General features: G+C 38.8%; 1 protein-coding gene across 2 annotated transcripts in view; it reads left to right on the forward strand.

Annotated features, from left to right (window-relative positions):
- LOC149789298 (uncharacterized) overlaps positions 1-26197 on the forward strand; it is a 74878-nt gene that overhangs the window by 14283 nt on the left and 34398 nt on the right. Inside the window, exons 7-11 of one of the 2 annotated variants that reach the window (XM_089975502.1) lie at positions 17817-18041; positions 18976-19623; positions 21210-21372; positions 21965-22142; positions 23283-23386. In XM_089975502.1, the coding sequence (XP_089831628.1) occupies positions 17817-18041; positions 18976-19623; positions 21210-21372; positions 21965-22142; positions 23283-23386 (1318 nt within the window). The remainder of the gene's footprint in view (positions 1-17816; positions 18042-18975; positions 19624-21209; positions 21373-21964; positions 22143-23282; positions 23387-26197) is intronic. The other variant, XM_089975503.1, reaches the window with a different exon arrangement.

Below are 26197 nucleotides of genomic sequence, written 5' to 3' on the forward strand. Positions count from 1 at the left end.
TTGTTTTTGACATGACCGAGACTGTTATCGATCCTGTCCACGGTAAATTGGCGAGCGTCTTTATCCGAATAACGCCAGCGCATTACACAATTGCAACTCGTGCAGTGATTATTCTGTTGTTGTCGTAACGCAATTATTAATTCAGCATCAATATCAAAACGCTGCTGTTTTTTTTTTATCCTGTTGGCGGTAACCCGAGAGTTTTCTATCAATGACGCTTGCATCGATGATGTCATCGTTGTCACTGGCTTCGTCAATAACAATTCTTCGAAGCTGATTTATCCTCCGTACTCGGGACACTGCAAGATAGACTAGATTTGACCATTCGATGCGATTATCAACCATCCAAACAATTGTATCCGTGATGGTTAATCCCTGCGAGGAATGTATTGTCGTTGCGTATCCTAGCGTCCACGGGGATTTATCAGCATGTAGCGCGTCCTCGACGACGCTGATATCAACGAGCACGATATCATTCAGCACGAGAACTTGTTTTTTTGTCCCTGACACTGTCGGGCCCGGGATTTCAACTTCAATGTTCTGCCGCCGTGTGTCAGCGGGTCTATAACACAACGGCACTGGACGCGTTGGAAACTTTTCCTTATGCAACGCAAACAACTTCCGCTGAAGTGTGTCTCTGACTATCTTTCTACTCGCTACAATCAAATCGTTTGGTCTCCATGTTTCCCAGAATTCATTTAACGGCGTTTCCGGAATCACCTCGCGGATTATTTCACATTGAACTCTATCCGGCTGTAATCTGATTAATTTTTTAACCTCGCGCAGTTGTTCATCAAGTGCTCGGTAATCAGTATCGGTTTCTTCATAATAGTCCACAAAACCCTTTAACCAATCATGTGGACCCTCGCCGACAAATGGTGGTGGTTGGCCATGATCTCCGCACATTATCACCGCTGTATTCGCGCGCAGCAACCACTCAAGAAACATTTGTAAAACATCTAACGAAACAGTACATATCTCATCCCAGATGATAACCTCAGGAATAAATTTTTCCCCCATTCGATCAGGAGTCCACTCACCGCCGCTGTATCGAAAAAAGCTGTGATAAGTAACGGCGTCAACATTTCGTTGTTTTATCTCTCGCGCTAGTCTATGGGTCGGTGTAAGCACGATTATACTTGCCCGCGTTCGAAATAATTCAATTGCCCGAGTCGTCTTTCCTGACCCGCCACAGCCGCTTAAATAAACTGTTTTATATCTACAAATTGGATCAGAACACGGTGGTGCATTAGACCATTCTGATAGATTATCAGTAAGTAATTATTTTCAACGGTGACATCTGCTGACGGGGAATAATCGCGTCGTATTTCATTTTTAATTCTCCATATACCCCAACTCTCGTCCGGACTAGTAAACTCGGCTATGTTTCCCTTATACTTTACGTCTATGTAAAATGAATCAATCGCAACTCTAACCGCGGTGTCGGGAAATCTATTTATCATCGAGAATAAATTGATAGCGGCGTAACCCAGCATAGACGCCCTCAAATGTGGATATGCCGGGCTGTCTCCATCGCTGTAGGTAACAACTGTGCCCAACCTTGTTCCATTGGACAAGAAAGCTGTTTTGCAGTTCACGTATCTATTTTTTGCCACTGCGTCCTTGATTACGAAATCATATTCTGCGTCATCTATAATCAGCCGTGAGCAATATCGTTTGTAGTCGCAGTTTTTTCCACCTTGTGTGAACTTACCAATTATTCTTCTACCGAGATCTTTTGCCTCGCGGTTTCGTTGGTTGAATATCTTTTTGGACCATTCGATGATATATTCCTCGTCGGCATCAATGTGTTTTCTGGATTCGTCAATTATGCTATCTAGACGCTCTGGTTCTGGTAACCAGACTTCAGTCTGCGCCCGATATGATATTATTGCGTCGCTGACAATCAACGATACAAGCATGCTACAATCAATCATAAACCGTAGCAGCGCTATTGGAAGCCATCTCTTTTTAGCCATGTGTCTACCGATCCAAATATAACAACAGCGATGAAGTCCTGCTGAGAATTCAAATGATACTATGCGAGCGAATCCGGTTAAATCAAAATCAGGCAGTGGTCCATTAATAGCAACACGAGTCATTTCATGTCTGGGGTGTCCAAATCGTTTAAAGTACTCAGCGGCGGATCCATACCCGAGAAAACTCGCTGGATAACAGGCAACCATATCAACGGAAATCATAGCGTCGTGGTTGTATTCAGTGTTCCATAGTCCACCGTGATAGTATTCCAAACAACTGGATTGTACATCCGGTAGAAATTCCTTGCGCGTTGGTCTCCACGCATTTTTCCTTGCTGCAACATGAGCCGCAACCGATGGAATCGTAAAACAATTTGTTAGCAGTTGTTCATCATGCTCTTCAAATTCCATGGCGGTTTTTTTCATCTTGTTGTGAAACGCTTCAGTGCGATATAATTCACCGTTTGGTCTTACAAACTGATCAAAGGTATCCGCATCGTTTTCAGCGCTGCGAAGTAACCACACTGACACAGGGTCGTTTTTACACAAGCAGGCAATAGCATCAAATAGTTTCCTCTCCGCGAGAAAACCATCCTCTCCCAGGAATTCCCCCGGGATATACTTTACTGTTCTATCCCGTGGAAATATTGTGACCGCGGGCGTCCACGCGTGTTCGTTATGATCAATAATTTTGATTGGGGCTCCCTTTGATTTATACTTTGATTCGTATAATACTTCACCGGTTATTGTTGTAACGGTTATTGGAAATCTCAACGACGTTTCTAATCTTGCTATGTCGCTGATGGTTGCTCCTCGCTCGCGCACTGTCTCCTCCCATTGGTTTATTTTGCTACGTCGTAAATCGGTCAGTTTATTTCCTCGACACGCATTTGTAAAATGCTCTATTACTCGTTCTGCTACACAATTTATCCCCGTTGACTGTTTCATCGGCGCTAGTTTTCCAATATCAGGTTTCTTATTTAACGGGTATATTCCATAGACAACTGCTGTTTCAGGATACGCTCGTTCATAGTATGGTCTGTCAATTCCGGTTAACAGCCCTGGCTTGGAGTCGCGGCTAACAATAACTGTTTTCTTGTCGCTGAGAACTGGTTCAAATTTATCACGTATGATCCAATTACCTGATTCCACCCGGACAATGAATTTTACTCTGAAGAAATACTTTTTACCGTCAAGTTGTGATATTATCGTTGCTGCGCGGTTGTCGTTCATGGTAGCATCAACAACACCATCAATTCGAAATGTTGACCAACTATGAGATGCACCATCACGCTTGAATTCATTGATACAATCGCGTATTTTATTCAACAGGGTTCTATCGTTTATTAACGCTTTTGGTGCGTCCTTGAGGGCTCTATCGAGATTGAACTTAATATTTTTCCAGGGCTTAATTGCTGCTAATCTCTCGAACTCCTCCATATAATTAAAACAAGTATTTAAATAAAAGAATATAGTATAATGAATCACTGCAAATGGTTGATGATTGGGTCGACAACCCCGTGCAATAAATCATGTAGAGGTGAATTCTGCGGGTATCATTTACAAAGCGTTCGTAATGGTTCAAATAGCCCCATCCCGTGCTTGGTTTGCCACGTTGGGGTGCGTGGTAAATCACAATTATGTATCAATTGTGGCGGCAAACGATACAGGGAACTAAAACGCTATTATGACAAGCGAATAAAAAACGCCGTCATTGACTCCGTCAAGGACAAAATCATCAAAACTCCTCAGGACTACATTGAAAGGTTTATAATTAAACCAAATAATGAATTAGACAAGTAGTATTATTATACAAATGAACCAATAATTTCAGCCGCATCCTGTGCTCGTTAATTACGAGGCATCTCGCGACGGCGTTGTTAGAAACCGCAGACTGAAGAAGCCGGTTGGTACCGTAAATAATCAGGGGTATTTGATGTTTGGTGCCGGGAAAAAAAGCTATTACGTTCATAGAATAATCTATGAAGCGTTTAACGGATTGATCAACGACGGTCTTGTTATTGATCACATTGATGGATGTTCTCAAAATAACAGACTGTGTAATCTGCAATCCATCTCTCAGAGTGAAAATAATAAAAAAGGCCAAACTGGTAAGTTTTCAAAGCAAGCAAGGGGGGTCAAATCGTTTGATACATCAACGCACGAGGAAAAAATATTTCAGTCGATGAATGAGGCAGGAAAATATTTCGATATTTGTAGAGCCTCAGTACGAAAAGTAGCAGAACGAGTATATCAAACAGCGATCTCAAAAAAGACGGGTCACAGAATTCGATTTTCATATATAACATCAAAGGGAGATAACTCGTTTTGTGATAGCGTCGCATGACAAGAGTTACGTCCCTTGAAGTCCAATTAATGTTACGATTAATTAGTCATTTTACGATGAAAACTAATGAAATACACGCTGTTATCTAACAGCTGTATTCTTTTTTTAATGTTTTATTCAAATATTTGGTTTCATTTAAATGCTGTGAAACACCATTAATAAATATTCAAGGATTTAACGATTCAAGGGAATTCAAATTAACACACACCTTGTGACTGACGCGGTTGTATTAGTCACCTTATATATAAGACGACTCGTTATAAGCCTGGGGCTTTCGAAAGCCGATTCCATCAATCAAAACTAACCCACGCACTTGACCCGGGCGTGTGGTTGTCTTTTATTCACAATCATGCAACCGGGTTAATTTAATTGGGTTGCTTTTGATTGGTCGAATCGGCCGTAGAGTTCCGCCCCGCCGTTTTATGTTTGTGCTGTCTTGTGCCGTCCCATCATTTCATTGTAAATATATCCATCCTTAATTAAGTACATGTAGTGATGTCCCCCCAAGCATATCTTCTGGGCGGTCTACGATGACGTTTGTCACCCTAGGCCTCCCTCCCGGAGATGTATGTTTCGGGGTTCCCTTGGGCTCAGATGGATGCGAAGGCACCCAAGGGGTTCCAAGATGTGAATGTCCTTAATTAAGTAACCGATGGGCCTCTCTGACGTCATAGGGCGCCAGCGGGGTTGCCAAACGGGTCTTTTATGTATGTGCCGTCCAATCATAATACTCTCTGTTAACACGAAGATGCGGTGGCAACTTCATGTTATACGAGTCCATAATCACGTACATATTTCTCTAGGCAGTAAAGATGTTAACGTGCCTAGAGTTCATTTTTTTATATTAGAAATAAAGATGTTTATAAGAATATGAATATCGAAGACATCAATAACATTTTAACTGAAATTTCAAAATTAAAAAATCAAGGAATTGTATTATCTGATAAGCTTGATAACCAAAAAATATTGTCCGATTATGAAATTATTAACGAGCAATCAAAGAAAGGTCGATATACCTTGCCACGTGAGTATTCTTTTATAAAGCGATTACAATATACGATCAATGAAAACCTGTATGGCAATGACGTAAATGCATTTATTGGATTGTTTACTACCGTTGAAAAAATACGACAAAAACTCGGACAGGCTTTTGAACGGCGTCGAGAAATCTCTAATAAAATTAAAAACATTAGGAAGATTCTAGACGAAGACGCTGTGGAGGAGAGAACTCTCAATTGAAATCACCGATTATACTCATTGAAGTTACTGTGTGTACAAGTAAAAAAAAAATAAAACGTTAAAACAACATTTTTTTTGCCATCAGCGAAGTCATATACGTGTGCAGGTATATTTCTACATAGGATTTTCTCCTCCAAGAATTCTTATCAATCTGGATTTTCCTATACAACTATGTGCGTACTGAATGGTCGCAGATAATTACTGCGACACCGCTGTTTTCACGTAGTTGCTGATATTGCTGTGGTGTTATCATCACCGTGTTCAGTAACCACTAGTTTAAAACCCTCCCCGTGATTTCCCGGATTGCGTCGTATAGTTTGACTTTGTCGTTGATGGATACTTTGACCTGGTAGTACATTATTAAATAACTCAGTATTTAATTGCAATGACGTGTTGGGGTTTTGTATTATAAAATTAGAAGAATTTTATTTATAATAAATGGTAGGTGAATCACTTACAACGAGATTAGCACGTGAAAGACTAGCAGCGCTTAAAAAGTTTATACCGTTACGAGACAGAGTGAGAGAGAAACTTCAAACGCGGCAACAAATGCAAACTGATTTTGCTGTTGGAAGCGAACAGTTATTTGCCCCGGTAACTAAAGCGACCAAAGATGTTACGGCGGCAACTGTACCCGTTCTCGGTGTGCGTGAAAAGATAGCAGCAGAGACCGAACAAACAAAAAAGTCTTTAGAAACACTTCCCGTGGATATAGTAACCACCTCACGGCAACAACAACGAAAAGAACGAGTATTAAAAGAACTACAACAGCGCCAACCACGACCTATTGCACCGCCCCCCGATCCACAAGAACCTTATGTTACAATCGCCGACGAAGAAGAATTAGAAGGTGCTACTGCAAAAGAGCCAGAAGAAGAATTACAAGAACAAGAAGAACAAGAAGAATCAATAATTACCTTGAAAGGAAACATACCCTCAAGAATACTTAAAAAAAGTACAATAGATGAAATTAGAAATTATCGAGATGGAAAAGTTTTAGTTGATTTTACTGCTAAGAATTTAAAAAAAACAATACGAGATAGACACATCAATAGTGGTTATGACGATAGAATAACGAAATTGGAACATTGGACAAGAATAGTATTCTTAGCAAAACACCATCTAGTTAGAATACCATCGGATGACACGTATCAGAATTTTCATCAAAACGTAAAAAGCCGAGTGAATGAGATTAATCCCACTAGGAAATTTACCGCTAGTGGATATTCAAATGGAACTAAGAGTTTCAACGCTAGCGTTACTTGTCCTGGTAATGTTCTCAGTGATATATCACGGCTGGAGGTATTAATCGGAGGAAAACGAGCCGGAAATAACTCTCCGGAAATAATCAATGAGGCCGCTGATATTTGCAGGCGGTTATTTCCCGGTGGTATCATGGACATTAATGTATATCGAACGCTCATAGACGAACTCGTGAACGGTTTTGATGACCACGGTCATTACAGCGATTGACCAATCACTAATTGGAAAACACTGGTGTTTTTATAATAAAGATGATTATACACTACAACCATGATAAACCAGTCAGCGTCTACGTGGTAAACTCACGATTGCCTGTATACCGCGCGTGGTACGGAGACGGTCTCGGTAGCACCATTGCGGGGTTATTTACAAGAATGGCTCCAAAAGTGGCGCCGTTAGCTAAACAATTATCTATGAAGGACATTGATGTTATTCGTGATAAGGGAATCAGCGCTATTGGAGATGTTGCCGGAAAGGCTTTTTCTGCAGCAAAGGACAAACTAATGTCGTTGGTGAGAAGAAAAAAACAAACGCCGCTGCGTTCTACAACAGTGATGCCTGCAAATGTCAGCAGGGTAATAAATAACGCGGTGGAAAAAAAACTAGCGTCGATGGCTTCGGCAACGACCCCGCCGCCGTCGATGGCTTCGCCATTGGCTTCGCCGTCCACTGATGCAACAACCAACGCGCTCATGAACGCGATAGCGAGGAGTGGTTATAATTCAAAGAATTTACGACGAAAACGACGTTGATGAATTGCAATTGAAAACACTCACATGATAATAATAAAATGTTTGCGCGAACCGCTGATCCCGCGTTTGATATGGACGCCCCAGTGCGCAGGGATGATTCTGTCCGTGATTATCAATTTTATTCCTATCAACCACCACAAGCCGACCTACGATCGCGAATTGAACTTCAAGTCCAAGATACCAGTAAATACTTTTTGCCGTGTGAAGCGTTTATCGAAATCGAAGGGGAACTTGTAACAAATGCTGCCGATAATGCACCATACGCAAATGACGGTCGTGTTCGAGTTGGTTTTGTCAACAACGGTATCATGGCGTTATTTGAGAGTGCCAGATATCTTATTGACGGGCGAGAAATTGAATCAATAGAACGCGAGGTTGATGTTGCAACGACGATAATTGGGCTAGCAAGATACTCAGATGATTATACAAGATCGGCGGGCCCATCTATGATGTTCGCGAAGGATACCACTAATAACGCTGATCACTTTCAGTACATTAACGTGCTGATGAAAGAAAATACCGCAGTTGACCCACAGGCTGAAGCAGCCAATCCAGACCGCAGAGCAAAACCAGGCGCTGATTTCACTGTTATAAAAAGTGATAACAATAATTTTAATCTAGGCTTTGCAACACGATTAGGGATGTTGCAAGGACAACGCCGACAGTTTTCATGCGCGATTCCACTCCATCACATATTTGGATTCTGCAGAAATGTCAGAAAAGTTATCTATGGGGCTAAGCATACAATTGCGCTAGCGCGAAGGGGCGATGATAACAATGCAATATGGCGTGCTGCTGGCGTCGATAACGGTAAAGTCATTTTAACTAAAATAGCATTGTGGATGCCGGTGTTGACTCCATCAGTTACCACGGAAGCACGATTGTTATCATTTATGGAACAGGGGGGAAAATCGTTGTTGAGTTGGCCAGCGGTAACAACTGATGCTAAAGAGGATAATGTCGCTGATACATTTACATGGCACCTGGCATCAAAACAAGGCGTTTCAGCCCCGCGTCATATATTTATAGCGCTACAGAATAAGGATCGATTGGGTAATCAAGAACGCAGCCATATGATATTTGATCGATTAGGAGTCAGGGAGGTTTCGCTGAGAATAAACGGACAACAGGAACCATCCGAGGATATACAGCTTAATTACGACAACAACCATGTCGCACGTGTGTACCATCGATTGCTGTCATACATGGGTCGTGATCAAAACGTTGACACCGGTTTGCAAATATCACAACTTGATTTTAAAAACCTGTATCCGATTTATTACTTTTCGCTGGAACATCTTGATTTAGCGAGACAGTCCGTCGTTGATATACACTTCCGAGCTCGTATAGCCCCGGATGGTGTTAATTATAGAGCGGTTGCTGTCATTCTCAGCGATAAATCAATGCTGTTGGAAGGTGTTGGTGGACGAATGAGAATCGTTGATGCACCAGTGGAAAACATGTAATTGAAAACATAAACGCGTTTACAATAAAAATGTCGTATAGTGTTGTCGGTGTAGAGTTGACCGATGGTCAAGTCAAGAAATTACGATCAAAGTCGGCTAAACAATGTGGAACCACAATAACGTTAAAGCCGTCACAGATGGCAGGTGGTAATCATAAGATATCGTTGACGGCGCGTCAAATAAAACATTTCAATGATGCAATGAAGAATAAAAAGGGTGTTCAAATAGATTTTTCGGCCGCAGCGATTAAAAACATGGAAAAGACCGGTGGGATATTTCCGGTGTTAGCTGCGATTCCAGCGTTGATTGCCGCGGCGGCCCCAGCAGTGGCGAAGGCGGCGGCGTTAGGAGCCGTTGGTACCGCGGCGGGAATGGCATTGAAGAAGGCAACCGGGAAAGGCTATAAAAAAAAGAAACGAGGACGACCCGTAGCCGGAAAGGGTCTAAGACTACCGGGAACCCCGTATTCATGGTACTTGGGGAAGGGTCTAAGACTACCGGGAACCGTTTATTAACGCAAGAGTCAATGACTCCTATGTCTAATTTTGATTTAATAGATGCCGCAAACGCGTTAGCGATAAAAAAACTTCAGAGGTGTTTTTATGAGGGATCAATTACCAACGAAACCAAGGAATATTGAAACCGGTATAATTAACCTCGATAAATCCTCCGGAGCGGGAACTCATTGGGTTGCATACGCAATTGATCCGCGTGCGATCGTCTATTTTGATTCATACGGGTTAGCCCCGCCAAACGAGTTCATGCGGTATATCCGGGCGTGTTCAGCCCCGGTTTTTTATTCCACGCTGCCAACACAGCAATTAAGTGACCCACCGATATGCGGCCGTGAGGTATTGAACGTACTCGCGTCGATTTCATCATCGCGGAAACCACCTCATGTGGTTGTAAACGAATACACTAGTGGGGTCGTAGAGGCCCGGCGGGTTAATTAAAAACACTGTTTTTTTTACAATAATAATGATTGATATCTGGGGACGACCGGTTTCGGCGCTGAAAGAATCCATAACGTTCGCCACCGATGACATAAAAAAACTAATCGAGGATGAAATCGCTGATACGTTAAATCTAACCAGTGTTGACCCGGGCGAAATAGTTGTATTTCAAGACCGCCAGGGTAAATTAAAATCCAGTAATGTGTCGCTGGATGACGTTTTAACACGGAAGAGCGATGTCGCTGAAAACAGTATAGCGCTGTATTCCGGCGACGGACGACTTAAATCAGGTGAATCCATCTTGACGATAAATGGAAAAATAAATACACTGGGCTACAATTATATATCCATGTCGAATTCGTTAAAAAATTTCTATGATAAATTTAACGCGCAAGCAAATCAGTTCGAGGGGATACAAAAGTCTGTCACCGGTATACAACTCACTACTGCTAGTTTTTTTGGGACCCCGACGGTAACCGAACCAAATCTTGAAAGGATAAAAAGTACTATTTCGGAGTTTACAACGCTGTCGGGCCAATTTTACACGTTACGAAAAAATGTTAACAGGATCGATGACAACTTTGATAAATTCTTTGGTAAAAAAAATACCAAGCTGGATGAAATTACAACAACTATAAATGATATCACTGCGTATGGACAGGAAATAAGAACAATCAAAACTGATGTTGCAGCGAACAAAGTGAATGTAGTCGCGCATAAACGGGAAATAGAAACAATCGGCGCTAGTGTTGCAACGATCATAAATAATGCAGACGTGCATGAACGGGAAATAGAAATAATTGGCGCTAGTGTTGCATCGATCAGGACTAGTATAGACGTGAATGGACGGATAATAGAAACAATCAAAACTGATATTGCAGCGATTAAGGGGAATATAGACGCGCATACACAGAGAATAGGAACAATCAGAGCTGATATTATAGATATCAAAGACAGACTACCGAGAATAATAGTGCAATTTGAAAAAATAAAAATCCCTCATGAGAACACCATCAACACAGTATACACGATTCGGCATGGATCATTTATCTGGACTCCTACACAGAATATAGTAAATATTACCGCAACTGTTAAGGGCATTTATCGATTGACACTGGTTTCAATGATGCAGTTTAATATATCATCGTCGAGTTCATTCGGGTTTAACAATACAATATCAACAATTATAGACAAGGACGCAACTGAACCGTTTACAATTAGAGCCGTTGATAGAAATTTAACCAGGGCAAACATCACATGGTATGTGGAATTTGTAGCGGATCTAAGTAATTAAAAACACTAGCTCTTTTAAAATAAAAATGACCACCAAGGTAATTGAATCAGAGGTATCACCGACGTCACATCAATATCGATTCAATACCGTAAAAGAATTCTCCGCGAATTTGAAAACGCTTTCCGAACAATACCGTGTAAAAATAAAAAAATACCGTCGAAAAATAACCGCCATCGACGCGGTCGTGTACTCGGTGTCAGGTATAGTAGCCGGTACCGGTGTCATTTTATCCACGGTGACCATGATGGCCCCGATCGCTGTTCCAATCGCTATCTCCGCGGCGACAACAATTGCTGGAGTCGCCAACGCAATCACTAGAAAGATATCATCGTGTTCTCAGAAAAAACTCAACGAGTATACAGTAAAACATCAAATAGTATCCGACGCGTACTCGAAATTATCCGGGTTGATCTCGTTGGCGATAGATAATTCGTTTATATCCGATGTTGAATTCTCCACGATGGTCCAGTTGTATGACTCCGCGATGTCAAAAATCGAGGATTTTCAACTGGAAGCTGGAAACCACGTCGCTGAAACCACTTCAATGGGCTTAAAACATTCTCCTGAAAACAAGCAGGTTGTTAATATTCGGTGTTGAAATTAAACACTAGAAACAGCGAATAATAATAATGTCGCTGAACCCCGGAGGGTTTCAATTACTTCAACGGATCGCGGAGAACACCACTCCGGTACAAACAAGTATGATATCGATAACATCAACGAAGCCAGAATTCAGTGTAAACTTCCCTTCTCCGATTCCAGTGAAGGAAATAGCGCTGGCAAAATTGCGAGTATATCACAGTTGGCCTAATATCCGAGCGGAAGCATTTAACGGACAACAACCTAATAACTCGCTGGTTTTTGCATGGACAAATAAACCCAATGGGACCCCAGACTGGAAGGAGGTTACAATACCAACTGGGTCATACCAAGTAGAACAAATCAATAAAGAATTTCAACGCAGAATAAAATCGATCACAGGAAAAGAATCAAAAATCGCTATTACGGTTCATGAACCGACGTTATCGTCGACGATTGAAATAAGCACACCGGGGTATATGGTTGATATTTATAACAGTTCAATAAGAACCATACTAGGTTGGCCCAAGAATCCACCTCATGAAATCCCCGCGGACTTGCACACAAATGCGCAATCGTATCATGAAATTAATCTCAGTTATCGAGATGATTTGTCTATTATAAAAAACGCGTTATTACCCAGCAGGTTTATATTTCAAGACAGGAATACCATGCAATGGTATTTTCAGTATGAGGAAACTCCTGAATCGTTCACCATAGTCACAGTTAATTTAAATGATATCGATAGTTTTTTTTATCGAGATTAATCGTAATTACCAATCACAACTAGAACAGCTACGGAAAACAAAAGCACAAAAACACGTTGAGGTGTTAAATCAACTTATATCAGACATGGAATATATCAATGAACGAATCGTTAAAATAATATCCGCTAGCAGCGATGATAATAAACAAAAATTCCTAACCGAGTATAATATCACAGAAGCCGATTTACCTGATTTTAAGTTTACAGGATACAACGCGCCAGAACTAAGAAAGTCTCTTAATGATTTTCTCGGTCCATCAACTATCCTCAGACACGATAACGGAGATGGTGGTAGGCATATTGCTCCATACAACGTAAATATCGCATCGGTGATAGCAATCAATCTAGTGTGTGATGTTACCGAAGGGAGTTACCAGGTAGATACCAAGCAATCAAATCAAGCTCAACAGGGGTATATCCTTTATTCATTTTCACCAACAGCCCCTCCCGGATTCTTAATCGTTGAGAGCCCGATTAATCCGGTCTATATGCGATGCCATAATCGGTTTTTAACGAGAATTAATTTTAGACTTACCGATCAGTCAAATAACCTAATTGATCTACAAGAGGAGGAGTTAGTGATCACTCTGTTTGTAAGATCATTGTAAATAACTTCTTAGCAGCAGGGGGGGGGGGGGGGCGATGACATCGACGAGGTCGTCGCGCTTTTTTACCGGACGCTGACGACGCTGGGATCGGCGCGCAGAAAGTATTAATTAAACCAAATGACGATTGGACGACCCCCCGACGACGACGTCGTTTTTTTTTACCGGGCGCTGACGACACCGGATCCGCTGAGTGCAGAAAGTATTAATTAAGCCAAATGACGACTGGACAAAATGTCCGATTCGCCCCCCCTGCTGCTTCTGAAAATATGAAGAAAAAATGTATTTCTCGTTGCAATTTTATAAACATCTATTTTTGCGACAATTTACTGAATTGACATATTCATAAAATATAAATTTATTACTTAATTTGGCTTTTGTTGACTAATAAAGCCATTTGAAGTAAGAAATTACTTTATATTGGATACTGAATTTTGTTGGACATTGGTTGGTATGTCAACTATGGAGCATCCTCCCATGCATACACGAGTAAATTGTTTTGCAATATATTTGTCATAGGATGAAATCGAGTTGGACTGGATATAACAAAAACACTTAGCACAAATACGTGAATGAAATGCTTATTTAAAATGCAAATGAATAAAGAATGAATCTCACACCATACTCATGCGAACAAATTTCAGCAAAAGTGCTATAAGAAAACGATATCGGTCGTTAAAAGATGCAATATGAAACATGAACATTCAACAAATAATCAGAAACGTCCATCGTATGTCAACAGACATGATCAGTGTATGAAACTTACGAAGAGACATGATCGAAATAAGGATTCGTCGGCAAATATGATCAAGGTATGAAATTATCGACAACCACGATTGATATATGGATCTATCACCAGATATGACCAATGTATGGAACTTACGAACACTTATGAGTAATGTACGATTCATGAACAAGTATGGTTGATATATGATTGATTTTATTTCCTTCTTATTGTAACACTACATTTTAGGTTCAAAATGGAATATAAAATGGTATTTATCTCGTGGTATCCCGTCGGTTGTACATTCCAAAGTTCCCATCAAATAATGCAGGAACTACCTTGTGTGATCCGAGCCGACGGATCCCACATGAGCCCGCTTAATCCGGGGACACACACACACACACACACACACACACACACACACATACACCTCTTCAGCCGAAAACTGCTTCCTTAAAGTGGAAAGCTTCCTGAAAAGACTAATTATTATTGTAACAGTGCTGAAAATATTTGGGCTATAATACATACATCCTGGGTGTGGTCAAACAGAGCTCGAGGTAAACTCGCTTCTTACCTCCGACACTTTGCGAGTGCAGCTGTGAGTGACCCGAGCGCAGTATTTTGAAATAGCTAAGACACAAAAAAGCACACACACACCGCTTAACACTGTGCGCGGCAGCGAAAATTATGTATACTTTCGTTTATATATTATATAAAGATACTTTTTTAATACAGTTTCGTGACAGTGTACGCAAAATTATTATATTCGACAGTTTAGTATGGTTTAGTATTTTACGGCACTACAACAAGTGTAGTTTATTTAGTACCAAGGAAACTGGTATAAAGTACCATGCCCACGGACACACCACGGTAGATTACCAAGACTCAACTGATAGCATTATTCGACCCCGCACCCTTTCGGTCGCGAGTCCAACACGCCTATCACTTTGTCAGTACAGTTCCTGTCTCGATTAGTCTCTTAGTATGACATACGGAGGCATCCGGCCTATTCTAAACCCACGAGCATGCCAGGAGAGGGTGTGGGGTATACTGGCAGAGTCCGTATTAATGTTGATATCTTATGCCACAACATAAATAATGTTGTTGTGCGTAAGAGGAATTTTTTATGTTTCTTTCGAGAAATACCAAATACCGCAATCTTAAGAACGAAATTATGTAACACATTTAAGGAGTAAGTTGTTTCCCAAATTTTGAATCCAAGAAGATCATGGTTGCATACAGAGTTTAAGATACAATTCTTACTATTGGATATTCTTATGATCTTTAAAAGGAAATACATTACAATATTTACAAACGTGCTTGAGACACTGTGCTTGGAAGGATTAATAGCAAACAAAGACTATTTATATAACCAATAAATAATGTTCTTGTGAAAAATTAGATTACTCAAAACAATAAGTTTTGAGTAATCTAATTTTGATATTCAAAGAACAGTTATAAATTTACGTAAAAGTATGATTGTTTGAGAATACAAAAATCTGTAATGTCGTCCCATTCTATCTGCATCATGTGAGCGAGTGGATTTTAAAATATGACACAAATACGTATAACTGTTGACATTTGCAAAAGAATGACCATTAATATGTACAGAAGAAGGAGAGGGCTGTATATATATATATATATATATATATATATATATATATATATATATATATATATATATATATATATATATATATATATATATATATAATTCTAAAATGAGTATTGCTCGCATATGTTTGATAATTTCTTTAACCTGTGAGTGAAGGAATTATCAATAACGTATCATCAACAAAAGTACAATTATTAGAAAGAAAGAATTTTGTGGCAAATGTAGTCCCACATGACACTTCCCCAACGCATACATAGCCTTTCCCCAGCACACATAGTATAAACGCTTGCTATACCAATTAACTAGAATATGAACTTTGTAGATGGGTATTTAATTGTCGAGGAACTTTTTAAAAAGTGCTCAATGATTGACCCTATGAAATGCCGTACTAGCGTCTAAAAACTTGCTAACACAGGCCAACATGTTTAAAACAACAGTTGACAGTTTCTTTAAAAAGCATAGAGGTGGAAGTCTGTAGAGTGTTTGTTGTTTCCTGACACAAACTGATGATCAGACTGTGACGTCACATAGTTGTAGTCTGAAATATTCAAATATTTTAGAAATTCTTTTCATCATAGCAATAGGTTTATAATTAATTGTATCTGCTAGGTTACCAATGTTAGTTATCAATAGCAGGATATATTCAATATATCGTTCATATTATTTACAGGTTTATCAGTTCCTGTCTGCTTGAAAATTCTCTCGTCTTTTTGTATCAATGAAAATATGAAGTGTTTTGCTGCCTCAGTATCATTGTATCAGTATGTGTCTACACAATGTTTTAATATATCATCATATGTTTTTAAAAAAAGATTTAGTTTTCGCACAGAACAAAACAACTTACTCGCCATTACTGAGGAAAATTCAAGGAACCGCTCGTGTTCGTATTGTTGGGCTCCTCGCCGCCCTAGGAAATCGTCTTAGCTCACAGTTCTTGCACAGGAATAAATGCTCCTGACATAAATTACTCACAGTGATTTCACAATTTTTGCATTACACATTTAACTTAAAATTTCCAGGGATGGGTTAAAATTAGAGGAAAAGTATATAATACATTATAGCGACGCATTTGTAATACTCCATCTATCTATCTATCTATCTGACCGTCCGTCCGTCCGTCCGTCCGCCTGCTCATCCATCCATCCATCTATCCATCTAGTGGGTGATGTATTATTGCTGGTGTTGATCAATTAATTTAGAGTTATAGAACTTTCAAGATCTTCTTTTCTTTGGTTTTCTACTAGAAATGTACATAGCAACGACCTAAGTATGGCTTCCAGCATTACAGGCATAACTCGGACGAGCTTGATTAACTGTAGAGTTACCTGGAATAAAACAGGACTGGAATAAAACAGGACTAGTTCTGAGAAGCGATATTGGTCTGTCATTAGATACGATGGAACTGTCGCCTTTATTTAAAATTGGACGAATGTTTGCTTCTCTCTAAAAGTCGAGAAATTATCCTTTTCTAAGAGATCGATTTAAAAGTGAGGGAAAAAAATGGATGTGAGAATTCATTAATCAGCTCGTTTAGAATACCGTTATTGATACCATCGGGACAAGAAGCCGATCCAAGAGGGATCCTTTTGAGAACGTTTTATATCTCGACCTCTGCTAGTTAAGCTTACAACCGTATACAAAGGTATATCTAGAAGGTTAACATTTGTTTCACCATGTACAGTTTTGCGCTATAAAAATTGATAAATAATTCAGCTTTTCAGCTTCACCGGTGATTATCTTATCGAACAGTTAGAATGTGTACGCTGAGGGCTGAAAAACAACTTAATGGTTGACCACCAATCTTTGAATAACGTAGTGCATGATTTCAGCTTTTGTGCTAATTTTTGGGCATGTAACTGTTTGTCTCCTCGAATCAAAGAGATTGGTTTGTTCCGATGGGATCGAAATTTAGTCTAAAGAAATGATAGATTATATTGTTTGAATTTTAGACAGGCACTCTAACAGTTGTGTATTGTTCAACTGTTTTGGTGATCCATGAAGGTTCTGATGGTTTAACTTTAACAGTTCTGTTTGGAATATGTTGGCAGTTATGTGGGCTTCAATCTTTGATGGACTTTTGGCATCACCTTTTCTTAGCAGCGATGAGCATTACCTGGATAGTTTTTCCGCCATGTTTTTCAAATTGTAGTTGAATACTGTTTAGGTATCTGATTTTTGAGACTACTAAAGTATTATTATTATTATTATTATTATTATTATTATTATTATTGAAGGTGACAAATGCGAAGAAGAAATCGACGAATGTGTACTTTTACCCTGTGCCAATGGTGCAACATGCATTGATCGGGTGGGGCACTTCGAGTGTCAATGCCAAAATGGTTGGTTTGGAAGACTGTGTCAAAACTACAGCGCCTGTTACAGTGATCCATGTCAAAATGGAGGAACGTGTCTCAACGAAGGGGGGTCGTATTTATGTATTTGTCCTGAAGGGTGGACTGGTACGCATACGCACCTACGCACGCACACACATACACGAACTCATGCATACACTAACTCAAGCACGTAAACAAATTCCACTCCACTATATTATAAAATCACAAAAGAGACACCAGCAGATCATATATGTAATCATATTCACAGAATTACCCATTCTTCACGCGCATGTATACTTGTACATTGGGTGGAAGTTTTAAAGACAAGCAGAAAGACAGACGGACATATCAATTGGCAGTTCAGGGTTCTATGTAGAGTATCATGTATTCGGTAAAATGGATGGAGTAAAGATTATATTAAAACTAGGATACCTACGTCAATGATCCTGTGAGAGAGAATAAAAGAGAACTCTGCTACAACGTGGAATGTATTGGTAAACTTTTACACTGAGGAGGACACATTCAAACGCAAACATTCTTTCCATAAAAATCTAAACCGGTAGTATTTCCTACCTTAAATATTCTCAGCATGTTTTTTTAATATTTTCTAATTTCATGGTCTTCTTTTTTAAAATCATATAATTATATGGTTTTTTTTATCTTATAGGTGTTGTCTAATGTTGTAAAACGCTTAGAGCTTCTAAAGATTAGGCGCTATACAAAGTCCTCATTATTATTATTATTATTATTAAACTAACAAAATGAAAAAGAGAAATGATTACTTTGAAGCCTGTGTTAAGACTGCAATCATCACTTCGAAGTCTCAGTCGCAATGAGAAACAAATGGCTGGGAATAACAGTTAGATCAGTACAGTATCGAATGAACGAATATTTGCAAGAGTGCGCGCACACACTAGGCAGAAAATGATTATGCGTATCACGATAAATTACTTTTTTTGGCAAGGTTATTCTTCAGTTATATGGAAATATAGAGAGAAATAATTCTTCTACCCTTAAACATTTGCATCAGGTATTCTCGTCTACATTTTTTTCTTTGAAGGTTCACAGTGTAGGGAAGACGTGCTAGAATGCTCGAGCAACCCATGTCAATTTAACGGAACATGTGTAGAAGGATTTAAGAGTTATCAGTGTGTATGTCCAGATGGCCTATATGGTTCATACTGCGAAACCAATGTAGACGATTGCGCCAATGCCACATGTCTTCATAATTCGACGTGTGTGGACTTAATCAATGACTTTGAGTGCATCTGCGTCAACGGAACGACGGGCAAAAACTGTGAAACAGTCATAGATCAGTGTGAGCATAATCCGTGCAAAAATAAGGGCAAATGTACATCTCTAATTGGTTATTTCATCTGCTCATGTCCACAAAGTTACGAAGGTTATCTCTGCGAAAGGGATATCAATGAGTGCTTGAATTATCCATGCATGAATAATGGTTCCTGCACCAACACTGAAGGTTCATATCTCTGCAGTTGTCTTGCTGGTTATACTGGAAGGGATTGCGAGATAGAAATAGATGAATGTGTTCCATATACCTGCTTGCATGGTGCCACCTGTGTAGATAGCATTGCCGCCTTTGAGTGTGTTTGCCCACCTATTTTTACTGGCAAGCGCTGTGAGACAATCTTAAATGAATGTGACCCTAATCCATGCGAGATCAATACCACATGCTTTGGTGAGATCGGTGAGTTTGAATGACTTTTTAACCATCCCTACATATTAATGAAAGAAATGATAACTTTTAAGATCAATAAAGTAAAAAAAAATTCAAATACCAAAATTGTACTTGAAAACAAGACTAGTATATTATCCGTGTTAGTTATACCAGTTTGTAAATCTATAGTGCAATGTATGCATGACTTTCACTTTTCCCAAATTTCCCATATATGCATGAAAAAAGGTTGAAATATTTATTGTGCTAATATTCCTGTCTGCGAAGTTATATTTTTACTCGGCTGTGTGTTGGCATTTGTTTCTTCTATATCAAAGTAATCCAGAACATAAAGACGATTAAAACAATAGCTTTGTAAATGTTGGTATATGCAACGAAGTTGTTCATAAATATCGCCCTTGCCCTTTTCAGAATTGCGTTGTTTCCTACGATTCCAGTTAAAGTAGACCCATAAATTATGTGAAGTAATATGATTTTGATCATTGGTGAAATTTATTCCACCTCTGTGCGAATAATGACACTATGTATTATTGTCATCTCACGATATGAATACAGTTATATTCATTTAAGTTTTATTTAAATGAATAGTTCAGATCGTGTGTTTCTAAACTTGTATGTGTCAGAAATAAATAAACATGTATTTACTAACGGAACTGGTGCGATTCAAGCTCTGTTTGGTAAGTGTAAACTTACAGAACTGGTGCCATTCAAGCTCTGTTTGGTAAGTTTAGACCGGAACTGGTACCATTCAAGCTCTTTTTGGTAAGTGTAGACTGGAACTGGTGCCATTCAAGCTCTATTTGGTAAGTGTAGACTTACGGGATGGTGTTAATCAAGATCTATTTGGTAAGTGTAGACTAACGGAACTGGTGCCATTCAAGCTCTATTTGGTAAGTGTAGACTGGAACTGATGCCATTCAAGCTATATTTGGTAAGTGTAGACTTACGGGACTGGTGTTAATCAAGATCTATTTGTTAAGTGTAGACTGGAACTGGTGCCATTCAAGCTCTGTTTGTTAAGTGAAGACTAATCGAACTGGTGCTCTATTCGATATGTTTAGACTAAATATTTTGATTGCCCGATTCTACTGTTGTTACCAATCCTAAATGTTTTGAGCAGATTTATCGAGGTTCTTTGAGTCACATGTATTATCAGTACTTGCCAAAAGTCCTTAAAATAACACATTTAATCTTTTTTTTTTTTGCATTTTTTATATCAAACGTTTGCATCTGATTTCGTCTAGGAGTCGCTGTATGAAAAGTGCTGTGTGAGTTATCTCTTTTGTCATGTGTTTATTTAAATGTTGCAGAGATTTATCGAATGTACCATTACGATAATTTCATGATTGGGAGTTCTGATTTAGATTTCAACAAGATTACATCGCATTCTATCGACAATGACATAACATTAAATTTCAATTAAATCATGACGAAGATCCTGTTTTTTTAATTATTAATAATAATCTATACAAGTATCTTTCTTACTTTATACGATAGAAATTCATCCTTGTTTAACTGCTATGGAATACGTTCACACATGATAATCGACAGTATCTTACTGGTACGGGTTTAATGTAGATACCGTAATATTTTTTCAGATGAAAGTCACCTGTTCAACTTTATAATACCCAGGAAAGTGGACGAGACTTTTAGTGGTAGACTTGAGAACATCCTCACTAATATTCTTGTAGATCGTGGTATTGCTGATCCAAAGGAAATCAAGATGAGAATAACAATGGAGAACATCGGAGGAAGACATAGGTAACAAGATAATAATTGCTCGGTTGTCAGTTTTATAAGTATGCAATTTACCTTCCCAACTTGATTCTTTGGTTACTATATATGTCATGAGCTTATATTGTCAAAGTATATCTTCAGAATTTCAATCCGAGCCCTTCATTTATCCGGTATACGTAAATACTAGTATATTGATAATTCAAACACTAAAGTTGCATTTTAATACCAGCATTTCTTACAAAGAGAAAGAGACAGAAATCCTAGTTTTGATTTGAATGGTAAACAGAGGACATGTCAAAAGCTATTGATAAGAGGTAATCTTCGATGTACATGTTTCCAGAAACTACATTAAAAGATGCCGACTAAATTCCAAATATGTAAGCTTTCCAGTAGATGTAATTTTTGGGAAACATACAGTAAGATGGACAATTAAATTTCATGCTCCAACTTGTTCGCGATATGTGATCTTTCGACATAACATGGTAATTTACAAACATTGAACATGATGCATTTAAAAAGTTTCATCGCAACATATTGTGCATGAAAATCAACTTAATATTTAACGAAGATCCGTTCTAAACTATTACACAGTCTAAAGTTTTAATTTATTCTTCAGCGACGTTGAAACAAATGTAACAGTTACAGTGTGTGTACGTGACACCGCATTGTCGTATGAGGAGCTAGAAAACATGTTAACACCAGAAAGACTTGATGCAATAAAAATACTTTACCCTGATAACCTAAAGACAAAGGAAGCTCGATCGGACCAGCTTGCAGCAGAATCAACGGAGAAGGTTGGTAACTTCATTTTTTGTGTATAAGTTTCAAATTATTGATAATTAGAAAGGAGGGGTGAGTATAATTTTCTCATACCCAGATTATGTTATTTCCTCTTTTACGACTCTATGGTCTTAAACTAGGTAACAGAAAAGCGAAACCAACAAGTTTTGTAAAATTCAAAAATAAGTTACTTTCCTATAATACAAAGTGAAAGTTCAAAAGAAACTTGTAGTATTGTGAATTAAATCCCAAAAAATCCCAAATGTTCTATCCTGAGTCCAAAAGTTTAGAATGTTCTGAAGGAATTCAAATACTCTTGAATGTAGTGATGTAGTAATAGACTTAAATGTGTCGACGAACCAGTTGTCTTGAATGTGGTGATGTACCAATAGTTTTCATGTATCACAATGATATAATCTATAATGTCTTCGAACGAATTGGCAATAATCACCAAATAGTGTTTCATTCGAAAAAGTCAACGAGCACTTTGTAATTCCATTCAGTTATTTAAATAAACGATTCCTCTCAAAATGCATCTAAACACAACGAAAACTGGTCATAGGTTTCTAAAGATTTATATGAAACGAGAATCAAGACTTCGTTTTCGTGACCCTAATATATATTAGTTTCTCTTAACTTCAGACACAATACATGTTCCTAGGGAACATCCCAGTTCTTGCACTCAAACTTTAGTTAAAAATTAAGTAGGCCAAAATTCTACCTTCAATTACGGACAAAAGTCAAGCACAAAATATAAATTAAATATACATAACACTTCGTCTTAATAGATATATAATTAGTGTTAGCTGATATGTTGGGTGTATAGACAGACATGTCAGAACAAATCAGAGTAACGATGAGTGTTCTTTTAAGAAAGGGGATGATTGTAATGATAAGGATATCCTGCTGAGACAGAGAACCAGTTTGAAAATCTGCACTGCATTAGCGCACCCTAGCGACAAGTAATGATGATGGAATGAATTCCATTATCTTCAAATGCAATTGAATGTATCTAGAACGTAAATTTCTTCACTTTATATCTGCATTTCGATTAATGGAAGTTACAATAAAAAGCAAGATAGTAAGTTCCTTTACATCACAAACACATCATTCAGTGTGCTTGTATTTAAATGTTCAATTCCTCTTTTCTTCAGGAACACTGGATCACATCCTACTGGTACGTGGCTGTAATTCTAGGATTAGTCCTTGTTGTCATCGTGTTCGTCCCAATAGTTGTATGCAGACAAAGAAGAAGGAGGTAAGCTATGATTTTGGTAACGTTTCTTGAGATTACTTTATCTTGCAATGAAGTTCAAAATACGCCCTCTCTATTCTTTAGCATCTTTAAATTCAAACAATGTATTCCCTATAGCTGTAGCTTCTTAATGTTCCAACCACTTACTCTGTAGTGGCAGCTTCGTAATGTTCTAACCACTCACTCTGTAGTGGCAGCTTCTTGATGTTCCAACTATGCACTCTGCAATGACAGCGTCTTACTGTTCCAACCACGCACTCTGCAATGGTAGCGTCTTACTGTTCCAACCACGCACTCTGCAATGGCAGCTTCTTGATGTTCCAACCATGTACTCTGCAATGGCTGCTTTATAATGTTCCAACCACGCACTCTGCAAGGACAGCGTCTTACTGTTCCAACCATGCACTCTGCAATGACAGCGTCTTACTGTTCCAACCACGCACTCTGCAATGGCAGCTTCTTAACGTTCGAACCACGCACTCTGTAATGACAGCTTCTTGATGTTCCAACTACGCACTCTGTAACGACAGCTTCTTGATTGTCCAACCACACACTTTACAATGGCTGCTTTGTAATGTTCCAGCCACTCACTCTGCAATGGCGGTTTCTTAATATGCAAACAATGCCCTCTCTCTACAGTTGCATTTCCCCCCAAAACAGTTCAAAGTTCACGCTCTATACACAAGTAGTATCTAATATGTCAAGTATGCCTTCTGTTGTAATCTTCTTAAAGTTCAAACCGCGCACTCTCTACGCTTGCATCTTCTTAAAAGTATGTATGCATGTATGTATGTATGTATGTATGTATGTATGTATGTATGTATGCATGTAGCGATTTACGGCACATAATCACAATATTGGTTATGTGGAACGAAGTGGATCGATGACGCTTGGCTATCGAAAGAATCTCGACACTTGCAGCTTCTTGCATTACAGTTCAAACTATTCCCTCTCTACGCCTGAAACTCTTCTGTTTCTTTGAAGGTGACTATAATTTCTGATAACATGTTAGGAATGTTTTCTGCAGGTTGCAAAAATGCACAGCAAATTGATCTTCCAGTTACCTCTAGTGTATGTCAATGCACTGTTCTTCTTTGAACAAGTCAGATGATAAGATAAAGACATCACATAAAGCTGGGTGTATTATACAAGTTTAGCAAAGACACGGGCTTTCGTTCCGTGAAATGGACCTTTTCCTATCTGGATCAGAATCGTAAAATGTATGGCTAAATTGACCTTTTCATATATGGCTAAGTATCGTTGTCAAATGTATAGCGAAATGGACCTTTTTCTATATGGCTAAGAATCGTTGTAAAACGTATCTGCGATTTGGTTCAGCTCAATTTCCTGTCGTTCGCAAAGCATGGGGTAACATTAGCTGTCAGTTAGGGTAAATATCCGCACTCGATTCTTGAAAAGTTCATTAAGTCGAAAAAGTGTAGATCTTAGTGTACGTGCTAAGATTAAATATAAGATCTCAAATAGGACATGATCATTGTTTTCTTTGATTTTTTTAAACTATATATAAAAACACACAACCCAAATCTTAATATATCATTTGACATTATTTTTTTAACCAGCGCGTCTTCGAGTCATCTAGACTTGCTGTTAAACAATTTGCAACACTTATTTACAGTGCCTTATTTTCAAATGACAAATGACCTAGATCATCTTTCCTTGCGCGACTGTCTGAAATGAAGTGGAGCCTTCTGAGAGCCAGAATTATTCAATACAATGAGTAATACTGGCCTTTGTACTTTTGGTGGATCATGGTCGAGATTCAGTAGTATTGTTCCTCTATTATTTGAAGCATTGATGGCCTGCCCAGGCTGAGCGGTTACTCATGTCCTGTCCGTGTGCATAAACATATTACACATGGTACGAAAATAGGGCAATACATTTCCAAGCAATCCCGCTTACAATAGCAACTTACAAAACATTTGTTTTCACCGGATGGACAATTGTGTGTGGGGGTGTGTGGGGGTGTTTCTAGAAGTGCGATGGCCCATTTTATATCTGCTTAAAATGAAATCATTTTGAAAGAGTATTTTTGCATTCCACTTTCAAGCCAAACAAGTTGAAAGAATCTTTAAGCTGAGGTTTTTCCAGTCCTCGTCCCAAGTCGGACCCCGTATACTGCTTGTTTTTAAAACAAAATCCCCAGCTACATTGCTAAGAGGTGGTTTGAATACTTTTTATCAAATCGTTTGAGACACATTGATATAATACTAAACAATGCTGACCAGGTCACTTTTAGAAAATCTCTTGATCACTTAAATGTAATTTCGATTTACTCGCCAAGATAAGTAGGAAATGTGTGTGTGTGTGCGTGTGCGTGTGCGTGTGTTTTATGGGCAGAAAGCGCTGTGGTTGAAGTAAAACAGGCCAGGTCATGGAAAACGAGCGGAAATGAGCCAAAACGAACGCAGATTCACTGAAATTTTATAAACTGAACCAAAGTTAAATGAAAGGCAAATGCAATAAAGTTTCTTATGTAGCAGATGCGGTTGGGGGGGGGGGAGGGGTCGGGGAGGGGCTGGAATAATAAATATATTGTATGTAGACACGATCACCTACTAAGCGCTCCTGGACGATCAAGGTTGCTTGCCTGCATGCGTCTAAGTCTGTCCAGATACGTTTCTGCACAAATTCTTCGAGGATAAATTTTTTTATTCGTAGAAAGATGTTCCAAAGTAATATATAAAAAAACAATATAACATACATTTTTCTATCAGATTATCAACAAATTTCTCACAGGCACATTTTTGAGAGATATCAGTTAAAAAAAAAAAAAAAACCTAAAAAGAAAACGTC

This window comes from Sinohyriopsis cumingii, chromosome 11 (assembly GCF_028554795.1).
Source record: "Sinohyriopsis cumingii isolate HCF-2022 chromosome 11, ASM2855479v2, whole genome shotgun sequence".
Taxonomy (NCBI): domain Eukaryota; kingdom Metazoa; phylum Mollusca; class Bivalvia; order Unionida; family Unionidae; genus Sinohyriopsis; species Sinohyriopsis cumingii.